The sequence below is a fragment of the Callithrix jacchus genome, chromosome 13 (genome assembly GCF_049354715.1).
Source record: "Callithrix jacchus isolate 240 chromosome 13, calJac240_pri, whole genome shotgun sequence".
Taxonomy (NCBI): domain Eukaryota; kingdom Metazoa; phylum Chordata; class Mammalia; order Primates; family Cebidae; genus Callithrix; species Callithrix jacchus.
The window spans coordinates 76,521,707-76,542,796 of NC_133514.1; the positions used below are offsets into that span (position 1 = coordinate 76,521,707).

Sequence of the window (21,090 nt, forward strand, 5' to 3'; positions counted from 1 at the left end):
AAGACAGTTTCAGGACCATGTAACTGGAATTCTGGTCAATGGAGTATAGAGTATATATTGACCTTAAAATCATTCCGTTTGCCTCTCCAGCCCTCTTCCTTTCCATGGAAGCTTAGAAGCCATGTGTTCCAGATGGTGGAGCTACAGTGAAAAAAGCTAGATACCTGGGCCACTCCTTGAAGAAGACCACATCAAAAAAAGCTGCCTTGGCTGGGTGCAGTGGCTCAAGCCTGTAATCCCAGCACTTTGGGAGGCCAAGGCGGGTGGATCACGAGGTCAAGAGATTGAGACCATCCTGGTCAACATGGTGAAACCCCGTCTCTACTAAAAATACAAAAAATTAGCTGGGCATGTTGGTGCGTGCCTGTAATCCCAGCTACTCAGGAGGCTGAGGCAGGAGAATTGCCTGAACCCAGGAGGCGGAGGTTGCGGTGAGCCGAGATCATGCCATTGCACTCCAACCTGGGTAACAAGAGCGAAACTCTGTCTCAAAAAAAAAAAAAAAAAAGCTGCCTTATCCACATCACTAATATCATTGAAGAAGAGATCTTTGTTTCATTAAACCACTGTGATATTGGACTTTTGCAAAACATAGTCTAACTTGTTCTAATAGAGGACTACACTATTATCAACTAATCAAAATATTAATTGGTAGCTTAAAACCACAATTGTTAAAATGAACATGATCAATAATAATGGAAATGGCTCAAGTGATGATTCACTGTCCTCAAAACAAAAAGAATGAAGTCTACCTAAGTGAAATACAAATGATTTTACTTTTAACAGTTGAGTAGTAGAGTATGGAAAACTAACCATATATATAATTTGGGGCATTTTCTGTGTTGAAAGCCAAGAAAACTTCCTGAATTCTAAAAATCTTCACATCTTCCTTAGAATATCTGAATTATAGGCATTCTCAATGATAAATGTAACAATTTTTTAAATTTAAGAACATGATTTTTCACAGAAACAAGGTCATGCCAGCTATTCACATTTAGTTATTTGGATACCACCACCATATTTTCTGTTATTTTCACTTACTCTTTGTGGTGTTATTTAAGTCAATTTATAGCAGTTTACATTATGATGATACATTTTCTGGTTTATATGAAAATAAATACATAACTATCAGAATAAAAATTTTCATATACAACTTCAAACTAATCTTGTTACTGCCAGCAATATAAACATTCCTATTAGGGGCCACTCTATAATAAAGAATGGTAGGTTCCCAGGTGATCAAACTGCACCCTCCCCTATCCCAAATAGCATCATGTTTGTTAAAACATTATTTTATCAGCTAAAGATATTGAATTATTAATTGCATTTCAGCCCCCCAGCTCATCCACTTCCATTTTTATCTCATAACAAGACTTCCTAGTTTTTTGTCTAAAGGTTTTTGGCCTGGAGAAAAGCAGAAATAGTCTGAAATCTCTTTGATCTTAACTCATGGGATATCCTGGAGAGGAATGGAAGATCAATGAGGTGTGTAGAAGTATTCCCCCAGTAGTAATGGAAGAGGTCTGTGAGCCAAACAAGGCTATGGTAGCAACAAGGAAGGTGAGCAGACTTTGGAGAGATGACTGCTGGGTGTACAGGAGGCTGCATCGCAGGCATGAGAGCTCCCAACTGCACTCAGCTTCTTATGTACGTGGGGCTACATCAAGTCAGCAGTGACCTATGAGATCCATGAAAAGGCTGGTACTCCCAGTGGAAGAGATGACATGTAGCAGGAGGGTGGGGACAGAAACCACACTTGTGGATATAAAGACCCCAGAAACTTTGCAATTATGGTTTGGATATGGGGAGGGGATACAAGTAATACCAAGATTGAGGGTAAATTTGCTGTTAGCAAAAAAAAAAAAAAAAAAAAAAAAAAAATGGAAGAAAGGGGCCACAAAGTTGGAATTTAGTTGATTTAGAAAAAAATCTTAAGTGTGATGTTATTTACATACTCAGCTTCAGGGCTACGATCCATGCTTTCTATACTAGCAAAAGTATATTACTAGAGCCTAAACATTTTTAGCAGAGTTTTTCTAAGTGAACTGTAAGTTTTGCTTAAAGATGGTAGTAATAGATTTCTCCAACCCAAGTTTTAATATAAAACTCTCATGCCCTCCCTACACACTCACACACACACAAACACACACACACACACACGCTCACATTGAATACTCCTTGATGCACATACCAATACCCTGTGATGCTCTTTCTTCTAATTTTACACACTCTAGGTCCCTCTCAGTAACAAAGAAACACATCTCTTTGAGAAACACATCCAGTACCTTATCTAAAGAGGACTGAACCTCCCAACAAAGGAAACATTAACTTCATGTCATTTCTAGCTATGGATTATTTATGACGCTCTGTAAGATAAACATCAGAAATATTTTTTGATTGCATGGCTTTGTCCATTAATTACTTTTTAAAGGTATCAAGAAACAGATTCCTTGTACTTTTCCAAGTCTACTGTCTGTTAAGGAAATCAGTGTTGACAACACAGTTACACTGATTAATGTGGTATTAAGGCATATAAAATATGATCTTTCTAGAGGTTCAATTATTGCCTTTGTAAGAGAGAACTGATATTATCAACTATTCTGAGGTTATGTTTGAATAACAAAGAAATTACTCAGTGTTTGTTAACATTAGTTTAGAAATTTTAACACTCACCAAGTTCTGTTTATTCTTCTAAAGCATCACACTCCATTCTACTAGTCATTTTTATAAACCTTGTAGGGTTTGAAGTTTGGATAATGTGAGGGAAATATTGAGTTTCCCCACAAAGGATACATCTAAAATTCTATTAAGAACTGTTACTTAGGGTTGATTTTTCTGCTTTTGTAAAAGGATATCCATGTATTGGCATGGCACCTCCAGAGTATGTCCAATTTTTATTCATCCAGACTCCCTAATGATCTTCCTCAAAATGCAAACTACTGAATTAATACAAAGCATTTATTGCTAAATAAGAAAAATATTGCATTTCATATGAGCTACCAAATTAAAATTTAATTAAAAAATGGAAAAACTAACTCTCCCTTAAAATGACCTTGTCAAAGGTCATGAGCTTTTGGGGTTTTTTTTCCTCCTAGAGGTCTTCAAACACTAAATTGAAACCATAATGCACGGTTGCCCTGCCCCCAACCCATCACCACTAGTCACTCAGTGTTCCTTCCCTTACAATCTTTACCAGAGCCCAGTAAGCCATCCATAGGGATGGAGAATATGAGATTAAAATGAATAAGAAAATAAAGACGAATAGGGTAAAGTTTGACAATAAGGTTTTATTTCCCTGTAATTACAGCTTTAAGCTGTTAGTTGAGAAAATTTAATAAAATGCTAAGGTTTCCTACTATGTTTCATTCTAAACAGTAAAACACCTTAATAGCTTGCCACTCCATGACTGACCAATAATTCAACAGCAGAGATTTGTGTATGTGTGTGGAAAGATATTTTTCTATACATTTTATAAAGAAAATCAAAATGGGTATCACTCTGGGTTTATCATTATAAAGGAAAAAGAAAGTAAATAAGGGAAAAAGGAAGTAAATCTTTGATTAGTAATTCTATTACTGAAATATGTTTAGGTATAAATGTTTGGACTCTTTTTTAATTACTATGACTAAGCAAAGATCTCAGTGCAACCAATATCTAATATTTTTCTAGGAATTTGTTGGTATTCAGTAAAGAAATCAAAAATCATTCAACAGTATAGCTTTTGAGAAGTATTCAATCATGCTGGAAAATTCAGCTTTCCATTAATTTCCTATTGTTCTTAAATTCTTCGTTAAGAGAAACAGCTTTTGTTGCTGCAAAACAAACCAAAGATATAAATAAATATAAATAAATAATAGCACCCAGTAAGAAATCTGAGCTTAGTGAAATAACAGACAAATAGAGTGCAAATGTGTAGCCATCTGGAGAATAAGAAAATCAAAAGTAATAAGCAGCATTGGGAATTTATTACAAGGAAATTATGCCAACAGCTTCTTACAGCAGTTTTCTATGGAAATGTTCAAATTAGTGGGTAAAGAAATACATTTTATACTACATATTTGGACCCTACTGATTATCATTTTATACATGATTTCATGGCATAATACTTGCTAAGTAATCTAAATTAGCTTGACTATAAATGCTTTCATACTGATACAAAATTTGCTATCACACCACACTCAGTCCCCATGAATGACGCAGTTTGATGGAACTGCCTAGAGCCAAAGGTTGTGACACTGGGCTGTCTGAGACATTGTGTTTCAGAGAAATTAATAAATCTGAAGGCAACTAAGATATCAGGAAGATACAAAACAGAAGGTAGAAAGGAAAGAAGATAATGAAAACTATATGGGTCAAAGAGCAAGCAAAAGTTAATCCTCACCGTACTTCAGGATGGATATATATTTCACATGGGATCTGAAATTATTCCCATCATCGTAAGATTCACTTTGACAATTCTAACTCTCATCTGCTACTTCAGAATCTAGATGAAGGAGAAGGAAGAGGGGAAAATATTTAAAATGTTCTTTCCCCAGTGTCTTCATCAATTTTCAAATTTTGTACTAATTTTCAATATTTTAGAAATCAAATTCCATTATCAGGTGACATTTTCCTGCTACATCTTCAAATGTAGAAATTGTTATTTTATTTGTCTTTGAATCCACAGTGCCTGGCAAATATTATGTGCTCAAAAATATTTCTCCTACCTTCTATTTTTTTGAACTATGAATAAGAGACTTCTGTAGAATTTTAAAGTAGTAATAACGGAGCAGAAAAAAACTAGCTTTAATTTGTTCCACTTAAGAGCTAATTAAATTTTTTTAAAAGAGCAATTTTGGAGCCTATTTTCTTAAAGCTATGCTGTTCTCTCTCATAGCCACTGGCCATTTTAAATTTAAAAATTAAAAATAGAGTTTTGTGGTTACATTACCCACCTTCAAGTACTCAATAGTCACATGTAGCTATAAGCTACTGCATTATAGCATAGTTCTATGATTGCAGAAAAGTCTTTTGGACATTGTTTTAGAATGTAAGCACCACATCCTCAGTTCCCATGCATATTTTCTAAATTCTATGTTAATTTATTCATTCAAAAAATGTATTCAATATATATTATATGGTTAGCATGAAAGATGCCAGAGTATATAAGACCCTTTTCTGACTACTTCAAATCTTTTGTAAGAACGTATCGGTCAACAGACAGTAACAATAGATATAGAGAGGCAAGTGCTATGCCATGAAGGGAGTACTGGAGAAGGTCATGATTAGAGGCAAAAAATGAACAAGAAGAAGACTACTGAAGTGATCACGGTAAACATGATTTATTATTATAATATTTATAATAATATAATAAGCTATAGGAAGTAGAAATGAAGAGGAGGAAAAAGAATCAAATGCCATTTAAGAGACAGAAACTGTGTGATTTGATGATAAATTTAATGAAGTAACAGAGAAAGAGGGATCTAGCATGACTTCCATATCTCTGACCATTATCCAAAATCAGATCTATGTGAGGAAAACCAGGTAGGATAGAGGAGAGAGGACCACTGAAACTTCACACATGGGTGCCTTTTAATGATGATGGTATATGTTTGCCCAATAGTCATAAGAAGCTTTGAGACTGGAAACAGAGTTTTGGGAATTATGATTATAGAATTATAGTTGGATCAGATCACATAACAGCAATAAAGAAAAGGGTCTTTGACACTAAAGTTAAGAATAATTAACCTTAACAATTTCTACAAAAATTGAAGAAACAAGTGCATGGTATAATAGTAAACAAGAGAAAGAAGTTTCAATGTGAAGTTTCCAAAAAGTCACAGAAGACAAAGACTAGAAAAATGAAAACAGGTCCATTTCATCTGGCAGTAGGTCCTGGATTACCTTAACACAAGCATTTCCCATAAATGATAGGAGCAGAGTTTAGGTAACAAGATGTCCAGGATAGAAAGAATGACGATGATGAAAGACAGGCATACACCACCCTTTCTAGGACTTGAGCAGATATGAGCTGGAAAGAGCTAGACATGAAGTGAGATGTGTAGATGCAAAGGAGGAGGCTATTTGTTTTCTGGTTTTAATGTGGAAAAGATTTGAACATTTATTGCTGTGTCCATAAGCTATGCATATAATAGGTTGATCTTAGCTGGTTTGGATTGATTGCAGTTTATCTCCAGAGCTACTGACCCTTGGCCAATGCTGTAGAATGTATTAACTAAAGATAAATGATGTTTTGTAACCATGGATCCATGAATTGTTTCAAAGCAAGATATATCAGCCTGCCAGCACTGTTTAGCAATAATAATTGAATTTATAATTGCACCTAATTTCAGTGGAGCTGGGGGAGGAAGACATTCAAAGTAAAGGCTGCCAACATAGCTAGAATATGTCTATTTGAAAAGCTTATCATAAGAGATCTCCACTATGAGCAGATTTGGATCTCCTGCCACAAAAGTGATTCATGTGCACACCAGTAGTGGTTACAGGCTGGTACAGGCTAAGAGCACCTGTGTGACCCAGAGGTGGGAGAACAAAGAAACCTGTGCTTGGGATCTCTGGACCTTTTTTCATGCATATTTTTCTTGTGTTGTTTCTGTGTTATGCCATATTCTTTGCCTGTAATAAAGTTGTTCTGGGAGTACAAACCAAGCAAATGGAGTTTCCTAAGCAATGCAACACTTAAGGTGATTAAAGTGTAATTACCTCTGGCTAACATAACTTCATTAGAAAAAATGCTCAGCTTTTTAGGCCTCTTAAAGAATTTGTCGTACATGTAATTTTTAAGCTCAACAATTACAATTTATAAGGACAGTTTTTACCTCAAGGAAAATAAATTTAAATAATAAAGTATCATTTACACAAAAAAATTTTTTAATGAAAAAAATTGTCTAGTTTGTTCATGAAATGACTTACCATCAGTACAGGGATGTTCGAATAACTAATTTCCATGAAAACTATACCTTGTTGGCTGTGTTCTTTTACTGTCCCTTCCACCATATTGTCACCCCTCCACCTGTGCTATTAACATGCTCAGGTATCTTATCCACTTCATTCGTTTGTGGTTAAATCCAAAGGTTTTCCAGCATCTAAGGGTAGCTTGAATCCCTTCGATTCTTATCAAAGGTCTTTTAATTACCTCTGTTCACACAAACATTCAATAAGTACCCAGAAAGGGAGGCCAGATGGTAATATTCATAGATATAAATGAACATAAAATCAACATATCATGATTAAAGTAGAATATTATCAGGCAGTTTAATAAAAAGCCAATGAAAGTGGCTTTTCAATCAATTAGATGTAGAATTCAGTTCCTTATGGGCCCCCGTATTGACCTTGGGAAAGGTAGTTAATGTATTTGAGCTTCAGTCTTTTGCTGTAGAAAATGGTGAAAATAACAATAGTTCACAGTGCTATTGTGAGGGTTAAAATAAAATCATGTGTATAGAATATTTAGTCCACTCACCAGCATATAATAACCACTTAATAAATGGTAATAATTTAAATTCAATGAACTAGGGTTCATTAACAAATTACATGACCATAAATACAATGCATGCAAATATCAGTTTTCTAATATGAGGGTAAGTTTAAATTTACCTACTGAAATTTTATGAACATTGACTGTAATATATAAAGGAACAATGGCTAGACCGCAGATGAAAATAAAACTTTGATCCACACATCTGCATCAACCAGTCCAGAAAACCAAACTTTCACAGTAATCAGCCTGGAACAGTCAGGATTTTGTTGATGATTGCCAGCTTTCCCAATTATTGCCCCTGGTTCCAACTTAAGACCAACCAGAGTAAGTCAAATAAGATCCTCAGATCAGTCACATAAAATGTCCTGCTTCTAGTTAGCCCTCCTTCAGCATCCCCATATCAACAACCTCCAACCAAAACATAACTGCAGCTTTATAGCTTCCCCACTCCCCTGTCTGCCTTCAAGTATCTGTCCAAGGCAAGTGATGGTGGCTGACTCCCTTCCTATAGCAAGATCTGAATAAATAGCCCCTGCTTGTTTGAATGTGAGTGGTCTTCTTCTATTTCAGTAGCATTATAAATGAAGTTAAAAGTTCAACATCAATTTTAAAATGCAATATACGGCATAAACACACACACATATGGCACGCACACACACACAATTAGTGTTATTGTGCAGAAAACAGACATGAAGTTACCATGGCCATTAGGGCTCACACGCATGCAACCATCTGCTTGTAGATGTACTAATTTTCCACTAGTATATAACCCAGATGCTTATAAAATAATTGGTCCAATTCTCTCCCTATATCATTACCTCAATACAAATTCTTTAACTACTTTAAATATTCCAGTTGCTTAACCTTTCTGCTTTTCCCTGCTCATTCACCATACATCATCTTCCTTTCCATTTTTTCTGTACTCCAGAGTCTAGCATTTTAGCAGCCAATCTTCTCATTAATCTCATTGATTTTCAGTCCCATAAACCTAGATAAATTCTGGGTAGATAAATATGGTTCCCCCTCCCCCTGCAAGAAATTATCTTTCCTAGAGGGCTCCTCTCTTTTGTGAAATGGTTTTCCCACTCCATCCACATAGTCTGACATTGCTGTCAATCGAGGTAACCTCATCCCCAACATAAATGCTCTTGGGACAGGCCAATTGAACCAACTGGGGTCAAGAAGATCCATCGAGTGTTTCTAGATTTTTTTTTTTAGGTGCAAGTTTGGGAATTTATGAGTGCAGTGCTCTTGGAAATCATGGTTCTAGACTGGTGGAATAAGCCTGTGTGAGAATGAAGTCCATATTCTAATGGTAAAAGAAAGAAGAATATATGCAGTTATCCCATCCACTGCTATGAAATATAGAAAAATTCTGAGGATGTGGTAACAAGTTAGTTGAGTCTGAGGTTGTGTTGAATCTGAAGTGAGAGCAGGAGAGGGAAGTCTGGGTTGTGGAGAGCAATGGGATGTTCTGGGAGCAATCCCAAGGGACCCCATCCAGGGATAGTGGGTAGACTAACAATCAAGCTCATATTTTTGATAGTTCTGGAAATTAGTCAGATATAGTTTATAATAAAACCTTTATGACTACAACAATTAAGTGACAAGTATTATGTATCCAAGATAGAAATGCACTAATTTCTGTACGAATGTCTAAATAACAATTCAACATAAACAGCTGAAAATCCTTTGGATTCTTGGATGTGTCTTGCAATAGTCATGTCTCTTAAACTTGTTAAGTTCTTAAACTTGTTAAGGGTTATTCTAAAACCTATTACTACAGCAGGACCAAGAAACAATATTTTGAGGAGATCTCAAGAATGCTGTATTTGGGTCAAGATGCCCACAGCAATACACAACACATTGTCCAATGAAAAATAGGAGTGATAAGCTACCAAGTCAATTAACAAATATTTATTGAGCAGTGGATGAATGTCAAGAAAACGATAATAGAAACTACTTTTAATTGGCAATCCGGAGATCCTTATATTCCTTGAAGTTGCTGGATCTGACTTTGGTCAAATCATAAATCAGCTGTGAATATCATTTTTCTCACCTTTAAAGGGGAGGTGTTGGAGTGGATCATCCTATTTGGGGTGCTTTAAATTCTCAGCCTCTCCTCCAGGAAGCTGTTCAGTATTTTACTTGATTGGGCAGGCACTTGAAAAATGAAATATCAAGAGAAGAAATCAACAACTGTTCAAAGGAATAATACATGAGCCACCACAAGGCGGCCTTATAAGCAAAATAAAAGGTGGAAATAATTATTTTAAAGGAGTAAGACAGTTACAGACAAGATGAAGTTCCTCTAGGAGGCCATCGGAGGGAGACTCTGCTTCCCTTCCTCAGGCAGTGAGGAGTGGGGGTCTGGGGGACTGGGGGACTGGGGGACAGGGGGACAGGGGTTGGGGGATTAAGAAACTGGAGGACACGGGAAGAGGCGGACAGAAGTACTGGGGCTAGAGGAATGGGGTATTATGGGACTGGGGGATTGGGGAATTGTTTTCAAACACGCGGGGGGCCAGGACTCCCCGTAGCCTCCGGAAGGGGAGACAAGGCGACTGTAACCCCCTAAGGGTAGCTGGTAAACCTCGTCTGGTTCTCCCGGGGAACCACACAGGCAGGCCGCCAGAGGGAGTGGGCGCCACCCGGAAGCTCCCCGGGGCCGAGAGGCGAGCGCTCCCGACTCAACGGCTCTGCGCGTGTCGCCGCACATCTCCCCAAGCCGCGCAACCCACCCCGCCTGCTCCTCTGCGGCCCAGGCCCCAGGTCGGTTACCCGGTGTCCAGGCAACCTCTGGGGAGGCGGCGGCGGCGGCGGCGGCGGCGGCGGCGGCGGCGGCAGCATGTGGAGCGGGGTGGTTGCTGCTCCTGGTTCAAGCCTTGGCCCCCGAGCTCCAGGCCGCCCCCGCTCAACTTCCTTTCCCTTTCTTTGGTAACCGACTTGCCAGCTCAACTCCTTTTCCTCTTTACTGGAGAGGGAGGGAGTGGAGACAAGTCAACGCCCTTTCCTACAACTGTGAGGTTAAATGAGAGATCACAGACTTCGTTCACCTTCGCGAGGGCCGCAGGGCCTCCAAGTCTTTCTTGCCACTTGGGACGATAAAACCAGGACTCTTCGATAACCCCACGTGGTTTGGTTGTTAGTTCTAAGGTGACTTCAGTATTGAGAAACCTAAACAAACTGTTAAGGAGGAAAGGATAGCTTTTCTTAGTGTCTGAGGGTTGAAGTGGAGAAAATGACGAAGTCAAGCCATTTGTCTAAGGGTCTATTTCTTTTTTTTCTTTTTTCTTTTTTTTTTTTTGAGACGGAGTTTCGCTTTTGTTACTCAGGCTGGAGTGCAATAGAGCTATCTCGGCTCACCGCAACCTCCGCCTCCTGCGTTCAGGCAATTCTCCTGCCTCAGCCTCCTGAGTAGCTGGGATTACAGGCACGCGCCACCATGCCCAGCTAATTTTTTATATTTTTAGTAGAGACGGAGTTTCACCTTGTTGACCAGGATGGTCTCGATCTCTTAACCTCATGATCCACCCGCCTCGGCCTCCCAAAGTGCTGGGATTACAGGTGTGAGCCACCTTGCCCGGCCCAGGGTCTATTTCTTTCAAAAACAAATTTTTGAAGCATCGATTCTTCTGACAGAATACTAAGTGATAGGCCAGGTGCTGTGGCATGTCCTGTCCCAGGACTTTGGGAGGCCGAGGCAGGAGGATACCTTGAGCCCAATGGTTAGAGGCTGCAGTGAACCAGGATCGCCACCACTGCACTCCAGCCTGGTCGATAGGTGATAGACAGACAGACAGACACAGACAGACAGACAGATAGATACATAGATAGATAGCACAAAATATATCACCTAAATTTTGTTCCTTCATCTGTGAATATACACTGTGAACTGAAATAGGCTTCAGAGAAAGACATCTGTGCCTTATGCTATTCTCACCGTCTTCTTGAATGAAAACAAACACTGGACTATAAACTAAAGATGGTTAAATAGGATCAGAATAAAGATACACATTCTCATCCAGAAAAATCATTTTTCCAGGCAACACTGGGAACTGCCTGCCAAGGTTAAATCAGCAAAGTCTATTACTTTAAGAGGCAATTTAATTAGTAATCCTTTCTAAGAGGGGAAAACCAACAAGTCCATACCTGTAATATGATCCTTTCAGCCAAAGATGGAAAAAAGGAAGCCAGAACTAGCAAACAGGTGGAAGGTCTTAATCTTAAATTAACATATGCAAAAGCAGAGCTCTTTTTGTAATTAAAAAACGGATTCCAGAATGCACTCCACTTTCCCATCTCCCTCCATTGATTATTAAACTTTGGCTTGTTCTCAATACAATGTTAAATTATAAACCAAATGAATCATTTGCATGCCAGTAAATATGTATTCATGAGGGTTCACAATATCTAAATGTGCATATTAAAACAATACCTAGATTTTTCTCATAAAATAAATCTTTACCTACTAGAAATCTCATTCTTAACAAGTTTCTCTTAATTAATTAGAACTCCTTGATAATTGCTAAACCCCTATTGTGGCAGGCAGAATTCTAAAATGGACCCCAAGGACCCCACTCCTGCTATACACACCCCCATAATCCTCTGGATTTAAATATGATGGATTTTATTTTCCTGATTAGTTTGTTACATGACACAATTGACTTGAAAAAGGGAGATTATCCAGGATGGGTTGGTCTTGATTGGGTAAACCCTTAAAAGGGACTGACCTCTTCCTGGAGTCAAAGATTTGAAGAATCATAGTGATTTATCAAAGGGGTATTATCTATTATCAGCTTTGAAGACTGACAAGACCCTATGGCAAGGAAGGCAGGCAGCCTCTAGCAGCTGACAATGACACAGGTGACAGCGAGCAAGGAAATGGGGACTTCATTCCTACAACTGCAAGGAACTGAATTCTACAAATAATCTGAATGTTCTTGGAAGAGAACACTGGACTCCAAATGGGAAAATGTGCTAGCCAGGCGCAGTGGCTTATGCTTGTAATCCCAGCACTTTGGGAGGCCAAGGCAGGTGGATAACTTGAGGCCAGGAGTTCAAGACCAGCTGGCCAACATATTCAGCCCTACTAAAGATACAAGAAATTAGTCAGGTATGATGGCACACACCTGTGGTCCCAGCTACTCGGGAGGCTGAGGTAGGAGGATCGCTTGAGCTTGGGAGGCAGAGGTTGCAGTGAGTCGAGATTGCACCACTGCACTCCAGCCTGAGCAACAGAGCAAGACCCCATCTACAAAAAAGACTATGTCCTGCCATCACCTTGATTTCAGCCTCATGGGACCCTGAGCAGACAACCTAGGCAACCTCGCTTGGACTTCTTACTTAGACAACTGTGAGGCTAATAAATGGACATTGTTTTAAACTGCTAGATTTACAGTAATTTGTTACACAGCCAAAAAATACACATATTAACTTACTTCACATAAACAAAAGTAGGTATTTTAAAATAAAAAATATTGGAGTGTCTCAATAAACCCAATGCAGGATTATAGCAGAAACTCAAATAGAACAGAAATCAGACACTGTAAAATAAGTCAATATCAGTTTTATCATCATAAACAAGAACTTAATAGGGATGGGGTTTAGGATATGCTACCCTAAAATTTTGTAAGTTGAAGAAATTTTAGAAAATTGCAGATTTCTCCATGCATCTTTCGGAAGAAGGTCATAAAACCTGGAAATGATTTTCTGACCTTCCCCAGGCTCAGGTCATAAGACCCTCATGTGGGAAGTGCCCTCCCTACACCTGGAGGAAAGAAGCATCCTTATTCCTTATCACTGAAGACACAGGGACACAGAGAAGGATCCAACCCAACAGGCCTTGTTAAGTTTCCCCAGTTTATTACCATTAGCTCATACCCTTTCTGTGTGTCGCATTTTTCCATGACTATTCATTCTTCATCAAACCTACTAGAAAAATCACTCAGGTTTAACTGTTTCTTTAGGTATTCATTTCCTTACAAAGGCTCCCAGGGTCATGTAAAACTTCCGTGTGTATGCTTTTCTCTTGTTAATATGTTTTTTTGTTATAGGGGCCTCAGCTATGAACCTAAATGTACAGAGGAAAAGGTATTTTTCCTCCTGTACAATAGGCAAGGTGATCTTATTAGCAAATAGCAAACCAGATTTTCCACAAAAGCAGAACAAACATAACTATCCAATTTCTCAATAGCAAGAATAGAAGGCAGAGTAAAATAATATAATAATCATGCATAGAGAAGACGATAATCAAATAAAAATACGTTTCCTACAAAACTATCATTCAGGAGCAGAGTTAAAAATATTTTAAAAGAAAAAAAATTAACATTTGCAGACCCACACTGAAAAAACTACTTTAAGAAAAAAGAAAATAGTGAGTAAAGACTTTGGACAGATACATAGTTAAATCTAAGCAAGCTTTCAGTATGTGAAACATGTTCAGCCATGTACTCATCTTCCAAGTGTTCTTGGTTTTCTCTTCCTAATCATCCTTTATCCAATTAGTCCTTAGGACCTGAGCATGCTTATGTTTTAATATATTTCCTGACATTTCATTTCATGAATTATATTTAACAACGAGTATTCTATACTCCTTTAAAAATTTACATCATAATTATTTGTAGCCTCTTTTAGGGTAACTAAATGCATATCACACCTGTCATGGAGAATAAGCTAAGTCCTCTTATTTACTACTAATAATATTTTATTAAGATAGAACATAAGGGTCCACAGTAGGTAACTGGAACTAGTATCTAATTATATCTGAAAGACTGACATGATATCAATTTTTCTAAATTAAAAATTATTGTCTTTGGCAGCATTCTCCAAAATTCAATTTGCTTACATCGAATTACTTCTTACAGCAACCAATTCATTTTTATTTTGTAACTCATACTGATATGCAATGAGAAAGTAAGAAGATCCAAATGAGTATTACTGATATTTCCCTATAATGGCCTGTTATTTCAAATATTTCAAAATTGGTCCATTTTGCCTTGTCATAAATGGTATAGAATGTGAAGACCATCTTAGCCCCATTCATGTGATAAAGATTACTATTACAGCTTCCTAAAGCTAATGTTAAATGATCCTAAATGCTAAACGTTCCTACAGATATCTCTATTGTCTCACTCTGTGTGTAAGTTGTAGTCATTTATCCAGGCCAGTGCTCCTCAAGTTTCATCATAAGCTTTAATTCATCCCATCTGTTTATCATAAAAGATGTGGATCTGTTCTCAATCTGTGTGCTTTGTAGAATATGTAGCCTCCAACACTTCATCAGAGAACACAACCTCAGACTCTCTCTGGGCAGTTTTAATAAAGCTTGCCTGAAAGGATACAATTTACAGAATATAAGTTGTTTTAAAGATGTAAAGTACTATGTCTTTTGGACATGCTTTAAGTTCTTTTTCTGAAGCAGATGAAACCAACACCAGATTATGTATTCAAACATTATTACCTTACTACATTACAGAGTCATTTTTACTGTGTTCCATCACTCTAATTTATCAAAGGGCACTATATTAAAAAGTCATATGAAACATATCACTACTTTAAAAAGTTTCAGATTATATTGTCCATCGTGTCATTCAATGGTCCCATGCAAAATTCTATGTAAGAACCTGGGACATGTGTGTGTGCACACACGTGCATGTGCTAGTGTGTGGGAGGGGGTAGAAAGAGGGAAAAAGCGAGCAAGGTGAAGAGGTTAAGTGCAAGGACAAATCAGACAACAGTTGTTTAACCCAATAAACTAGTGTAAATCATGTATAAACTGTGAGATCTACATAGCTGAGTATCCCCTTATGTCTTGTCTGCCAGATGTTAAGCTTAATTTAAGCAATTATGTTAGCTCTTTGGTCCTGATTTTCTACTGATGCTTATATTATATTAGTATTTCATTATATATATTTGTTGTATTAGCCTTAGATTTTTTTTGTGAGAAGAGTGAGTTATAGAAAAGTAAAAATAAAAGTGAATATAAAGGGAATGCTCAATAAAGATATAGCTTGTGAAATTCATGTCATTTAATAAGCTGTTGATATTATTTCTGTACTGTTTGGGGAAAATTAAACTGTTATTCTCTAAAACAGTCATGATGTTAGCTGACTCACAACACTCTTAGCACATTTAAATATTGTCTATAAGGTAGCATTGTCTATAACCCGAACATAGTGTCCTGACCTAGAATTGATCATGATTTTGGAAAGTAGCAGACTCAGAAACTGTTACAGGTATGGTTTTCTATATCTCTGACTCCTCATGGAAATAGACCTAAATGCTACAGTGAAAAATTATTCTGGTGATTTAAGCTTGTTATCTATGCCATAAATCCTATCTTGACCACTGTGCACAAGTCCTTTTAGTAGCAAGCATCCTCTCATACTTGATAATCTTCATTACCTTTGATATTTTCTTTTTTCCTTTTAATTATAGGAACCTAGAATTCTGGTATAAAATTTTCTTTAACTGTCAAAATAAGTCAAATGAGAATATACTTGAATGGAGAAGTATATGCAGGTGTCTGTCTGTCTATCTATCTATCTATCTATCTGCATGTGTGTGTATATATTCACACACATACACATATCATGACTAGGTCTCCTGAATTGTCTTTCACTGAAAAACTAGTGAAAGAAAATGAAGAAATACTTGTCTTTGCTCATGGCTGTTTCTATAATCAATGAGGATGATCACTTGCTAATCTCTAAGTTTATTCTTCAGTGATATACTCTTCCTAAAAAAGTTCTGAATAATAATTACTGTAGTTTTACTACTATTTACTGACTGAACATTGTCATATGTCAGATTGTACAATTTACTCTCCTCACATCTATCTCTTGAAAAAAATATTTATGATCTTTCTTTTTCATAGCAACTGTGATTTGGAACCAATTAAGTGACTTGTTCCAGAGCCACACAGTTTGCAATGAGTAGAATAAAACTCAAACCCAACTGTGACTCAAATCAATGCACTTCGCAATATATTACTAAGCCTGTTTTATAGAAATGAATAAAAAATCATCTTCAAATGACTAATTAAGTATGGTTTACTACATTTTTCCTGTGAAACATAAGCCAAACAAAATGATCATGATAATCATGAGGGAGGTGGATGATGAGTGTCAGAAAGAACAATGTTTTCATTAGTTGGGATCCTGTCAAGAAATAGATGAAATGCTGAAGTGAAGTCACTGAGCAAAATCCAATAAAGATATTGTTTAACAAATGTGACAAGGTTAAGGGAAACCATCAGGGGTGGTATTCTCTGTAAGGCTACCAATAGCTGAAAGCTGTCACCACGCCTAGGCCTGAGAAAGCAAGGAGGGACTCGGGCACATGCAGAACTTAGAAATCACCACTCTTCCCTATAAAAACAAGTTTCTTACATGCATCATAGAAGTGAGATCACAGGGGAAACCATGGCCCCTCAAATTGGAGAGTGACAGGCAAATACATCTTTCATCAAAAAGTTATGAGGCATACCAAAAAGCAAAAAACACAGTGTAGAAAGACAGAGCAAGCATCAGAACCAGACCAGGATAATGGCAGGGATGCTGGAATTATCCGACTATGAATTTAAACTATGATTACCATGCTAAGGGCTTTAATTGAAGAGGTAGATAATGTGCAAGAACAGATGGTTAATATAAGCAGAGAGATGGAAATTCTTTAAAAGAATTAAAAAGACAGCCAGGCGTGGTGGCTCAAGCCTGTAATCCCAGCACTTTGGAAGGCTGAGGCAGGTGGATCACGAGGTTAAGAGATCGAGACCATCCTGGTCAACATGGTGAAACCCCGTCTCTACTAAAAATACAAAAAAATTAGCTTGGCGTGGTGGCACGTGTCTGTAATCCCAGCTACTCGGGTGGCTGAGGCAGGAGAATTGCCTGAACCCAGGAGGCGGAGGTTGCGGTGAGCCGAGATCGCGCCATTGCACTCCAACCTGGGTAACAAGAGCGAAACTCTGTCTAAAATAATAATAATTTTTTTAAAAAAGTAAAAAGACATGCTAGATATCAAAAACATTATAACAAAGATTGTCTTTGCTGACTCATTATTAGACTGAACATGGCTCAGGAGAGAATCTCTGAGCTCGAAAATACGTCTTTCAAATCTGAAAATCTCGGAGAATAAATACTTTAAAAAAACAGAACCAACTATCCACAAACTGTGGGACAACCACAAAAGGCTGTAACATATTTATAATAAAAATACCAGAAGAAGGAGAGAAGGAACAGATATTTCAAGCAATAATGAGTGATAATTTTCATAAATAAATGTCAGACATTAAACAATAGATCTAAAAAGTTCAGAGAACATCCAAAAAAAGCCAAAAACCAATTTGCCCAAAAAGCCAAATTTAGGCATATCACATCCAAACTGCAAACAAATCTATTTTTAAAAAATCCTGAAAGAGGCAGAGGGAAAAAAAACACCTTACATAGAAAGGAGCAAAGGATGACAGCTGCCTTCTCAAAACCCATGTGAGCAAGAAAAGAGTAGACTGAGATACATGAAGTGTTGAGAGAGAGAAACCCACCAACCTAGAATTCTGTATCCTGCAAAATTATCTTTCAAAAGTGGGGAAATAATGACTTTCTCAGACAAATTAAAATTGAAGTAATTTGTTGCCAGTAGATCTGCCTTGCAAGAAATTTTAAAAGAAGTTCTTCAGAGAGAAGAAAGATGATATAGTTCAGAAGCAGATCTACATTTAAAAAAGGAGCGTCAGAGAATGAATAAGTAAAGGTAAAATAAATATTTATTTATATTATTTTATTTATTTATTTATTTTTTGAGACAGGGTCTTACTCTGTTGCCCAGAATGGAGTGCAGTGACACGATCTTGGCTCACATCCTCCACTTCCCAGGCTCAAGCAATTCTCCCGCCTCAGCCTCCTGAGTAGCTGGAATTATAGGCACGTGGCCACCATACCTGGCTCATTTTTGTATTTTTAGTAGAGACGAGGTTGCAACATGTTGGTCAGGCTGGTCTTGAACTCCTTATCTCAAATGATCCACCGATCTCGGCCTCCCAAACTGCTGGGATTACAGGTGTGAGCCAGCACGCCTGGCCATTTCTTTGTATTCTCACTTGGTCTAATAGATAACTGCTCAAAATAACAGGAGAAGCAATGTATTAAATGATTTTAGCATTTCAATAAATGAAAAAATGACAGCAATGTCATAAGTATCAGGAGGGAAAAATTGGGAATAATCTAAATTACCTGTATTACCCATGAAGCAGTGCAGAATTTTTTGAAAGTAGAGTAACATTAATTATAAAAGTATACTGTAAATTCTAGGTCAACCACTACAAAATTAAGAAGTATATCTGATATCCTATGAAAGAAGACAAAATGAAATTATATAAAATGCTCTATTAAACCCAGAAAAGGCAGAAACAGAGAAGAAGATTTAAAAAGACAAGAAACTGAAAAAAAGTCCAATAAACAGTAAAGTGTTGTAAATATGCCAGATATTCCCCCAACTATGTCAATAAACATTCCAAGTATAAATGGTCTAAATACACCAATTAAAAGAGAATCTGACAGAGTGACTAAAAAACCAGACCCAACTATATGTTATCTACAAGAAACAAATTCTCAATATAAGGACACAGATAGCATAAAAGTAAAAGGATGGAGAAAGATATACCATACTAACACAAATTAAAAGAAAAATTAATTGGCTTTATTAATGTCAGACAAAGCAGCCTTTTAACAAGAAATATTATAAGAGATAAAGATTGGTATTCCATAATAATAAATTGACAGATCTTCCAATAAGACATGACAACTTTTTTTTTTTTTTGAGACCAAGTCTCTCTCTGTCGCCAGGCTGGAGTGCAGTGGCCCTATGTCAGCTCACTGCAACCTTGCAACCTCTGCCTCTTGGGTTTAAGTGACTCTCCTGCATCAGCCTCCTGAGTAGCTGGGACTACAGGCATGTGCCAACATGCCCAGCTAATTTTTTGTATTTTTAATAGAGATGGGGTTTCACCATATTGACCAGGATAGTCTCGATCTCTTGACCTCATGATCTTACCTGCTTTGGCCTCCCAAAGTGCTGGGATTACAGGCATGAGCCACCACTCCCAGCTGTGTGTTCTTAACATGCTTGCACCTTGATGTGTATCCATATCAAAATACATAGGGCAAAAACTAATACAACTGGAAAGAAAAATAGAAAAACCACCCTTATATGCTTATGTGTCACTTAAAGATTGAAATATATTCTGAGAAGTACATCATTAGGCAATTTTTTCATAATGCAAACACCATAGCATGTACTTACACAAACCTAGATGTGTAGCCTTCCACACATCCAGGCTACATGGTATAGTCTATTGCTCCTAGGATGCAAAGCTGTACAGCATGTTACTTTACTGAGTACTTTAGGCAATAGTAACACAATGCTAAGTATTTGTGTGTCTATGTATATCGAAACATAGAAAAGGTATAGTACAACTATGATATAAAAGATAACAAATGGTGCACCTGTATAGGGAAACTTACCATGAAGGAGCTTGCAGGACTGGACATTGCTTTGGGTGAGTCAGTGAGTGAGTGGTGAGTGAATGTGAACGCCTATGCCATTACACCACTGTAGACTTTTTAAGAACTGTACACTTAGTCTACACTAAATTTATTTTAAAATATTTTCCTTCAATAATAAATTTACTGTAGAATATTATAACTTTTTAACATTCATTTTGTAACTTTTAAAAACTCTGATTCTTTTATAATAACAGTGTAAAACACATCATACAGATGTACAAAAGTATATTCTCTAATATATTTAATTTTATTTCTACTTAATTTTATTTTTACCCTTTAATTAAAAAAACTAAGACACAAAGACACACATTATCCTAGACCTATACAGGTTTAGGAGCACCAATGTCACCTCTTCTACCTCCACATTTCATCCTACTAGAAGCTCTTCAGGGCAATAATATGTATGGAACTCTCATCTTCTACTATAACAATGTCTTATTTCACTATGGCTCCTGAAAGGCCTGCATTAAGCTGTTTTATTGTGAATTTCTTTTTTTTAATATAAGTAGAAGTATACTTTAGAATAACAATGAATAGTATAACACACACATAAATCAGGGACATTTGCTATCATTATCAAGTATTATGCAATTGGACTTCCTGTACTTTTATAAGACTAGCAGCACAGTGAGTTTGTTTACACCAGCCTCAACACAAGCACATGAGTAAAGCATCGCACTACAAGTTTATGGTTGCTATGTCATCACTGGACATATTCAGTTTCATTATACTCTTATCAGATGACTATTGTGTATGTGGTCTGGCATTGCCCAAATCAATGTTATGTGCTGCCTGACTATAGAGACATCAACATACTTTTAACAGTAATTGAGAGATCCAGCAAGCAGAAATCAGTAAGGATATAGTTGAACTAAACAGCATAATCGATCAACTGAATCTAATTGACATTTATGGAATACTTCATTTAACATCAGAATACACATTATTGTCAAGCTTAAATGGAGCATTCACCAAGAAAGACCACATTTTGAGCCATAAAATATAGCTTAACAAGTCTATGAGATTAAAATCATTCTTAGATCA

General features: G+C 37.1%; 2 protein-coding genes across 14 annotated transcripts in view; one reads left to right on the forward strand and one right to left on the reverse strand.

Annotated features, from left to right (window-relative positions):
- Positions 1 to 10,599, reverse strand: part of CCDC178 (coiled-coil domain containing 178) — a 482,007-nt gene extending 471,408 nt beyond the window's left edge. For 3 of the 13 annotated variants that reach the window (XM_078347960.1, XM_054244097.2, XM_078347959.1), the window contains exons 1-2: positions 10,074 to 10,172; positions 9,540 to 9,643 (exon numbers count right to left, since the gene is read on the reverse strand). The gene's annotated coding sequence lies outside the window, so the exon portion shown is untranslated. Of the gene's footprint in view, positions 1 to 4,381; positions 4,484 to 9,539; positions 9,644 to 9,773; positions 9,872 to 10,073; positions 10,173 to 10,221; positions 10,457 to 10,536 lie in introns of those variants that run through there. The other 10 variants (XM_078347961.1, XM_054244099.2, XM_054244105.2 and 7 more) reach the window with 9 other exon arrangements.
- Positions 1,450 to 20,030, forward strand: LOC144578841 (uncharacterized). The gene is made up of 3 exons (XM_078346881.1): positions 1,450 to 1,560; positions 10,104 to 10,417; positions 12,280 to 20,030. Exons 1-3 carry the CDS (start codon positions 1,450 to 1,452, stop codon positions 12,290 to 12,292), a joined length of 438 nt encoding a protein of 145 aa, XP_078203007.1. The 3' UTR covers positions 12,293 to 20,030.
- The last annotated feature ends 1,060 nt before the right edge of the window (positions 20,031 to 21,090 follow it).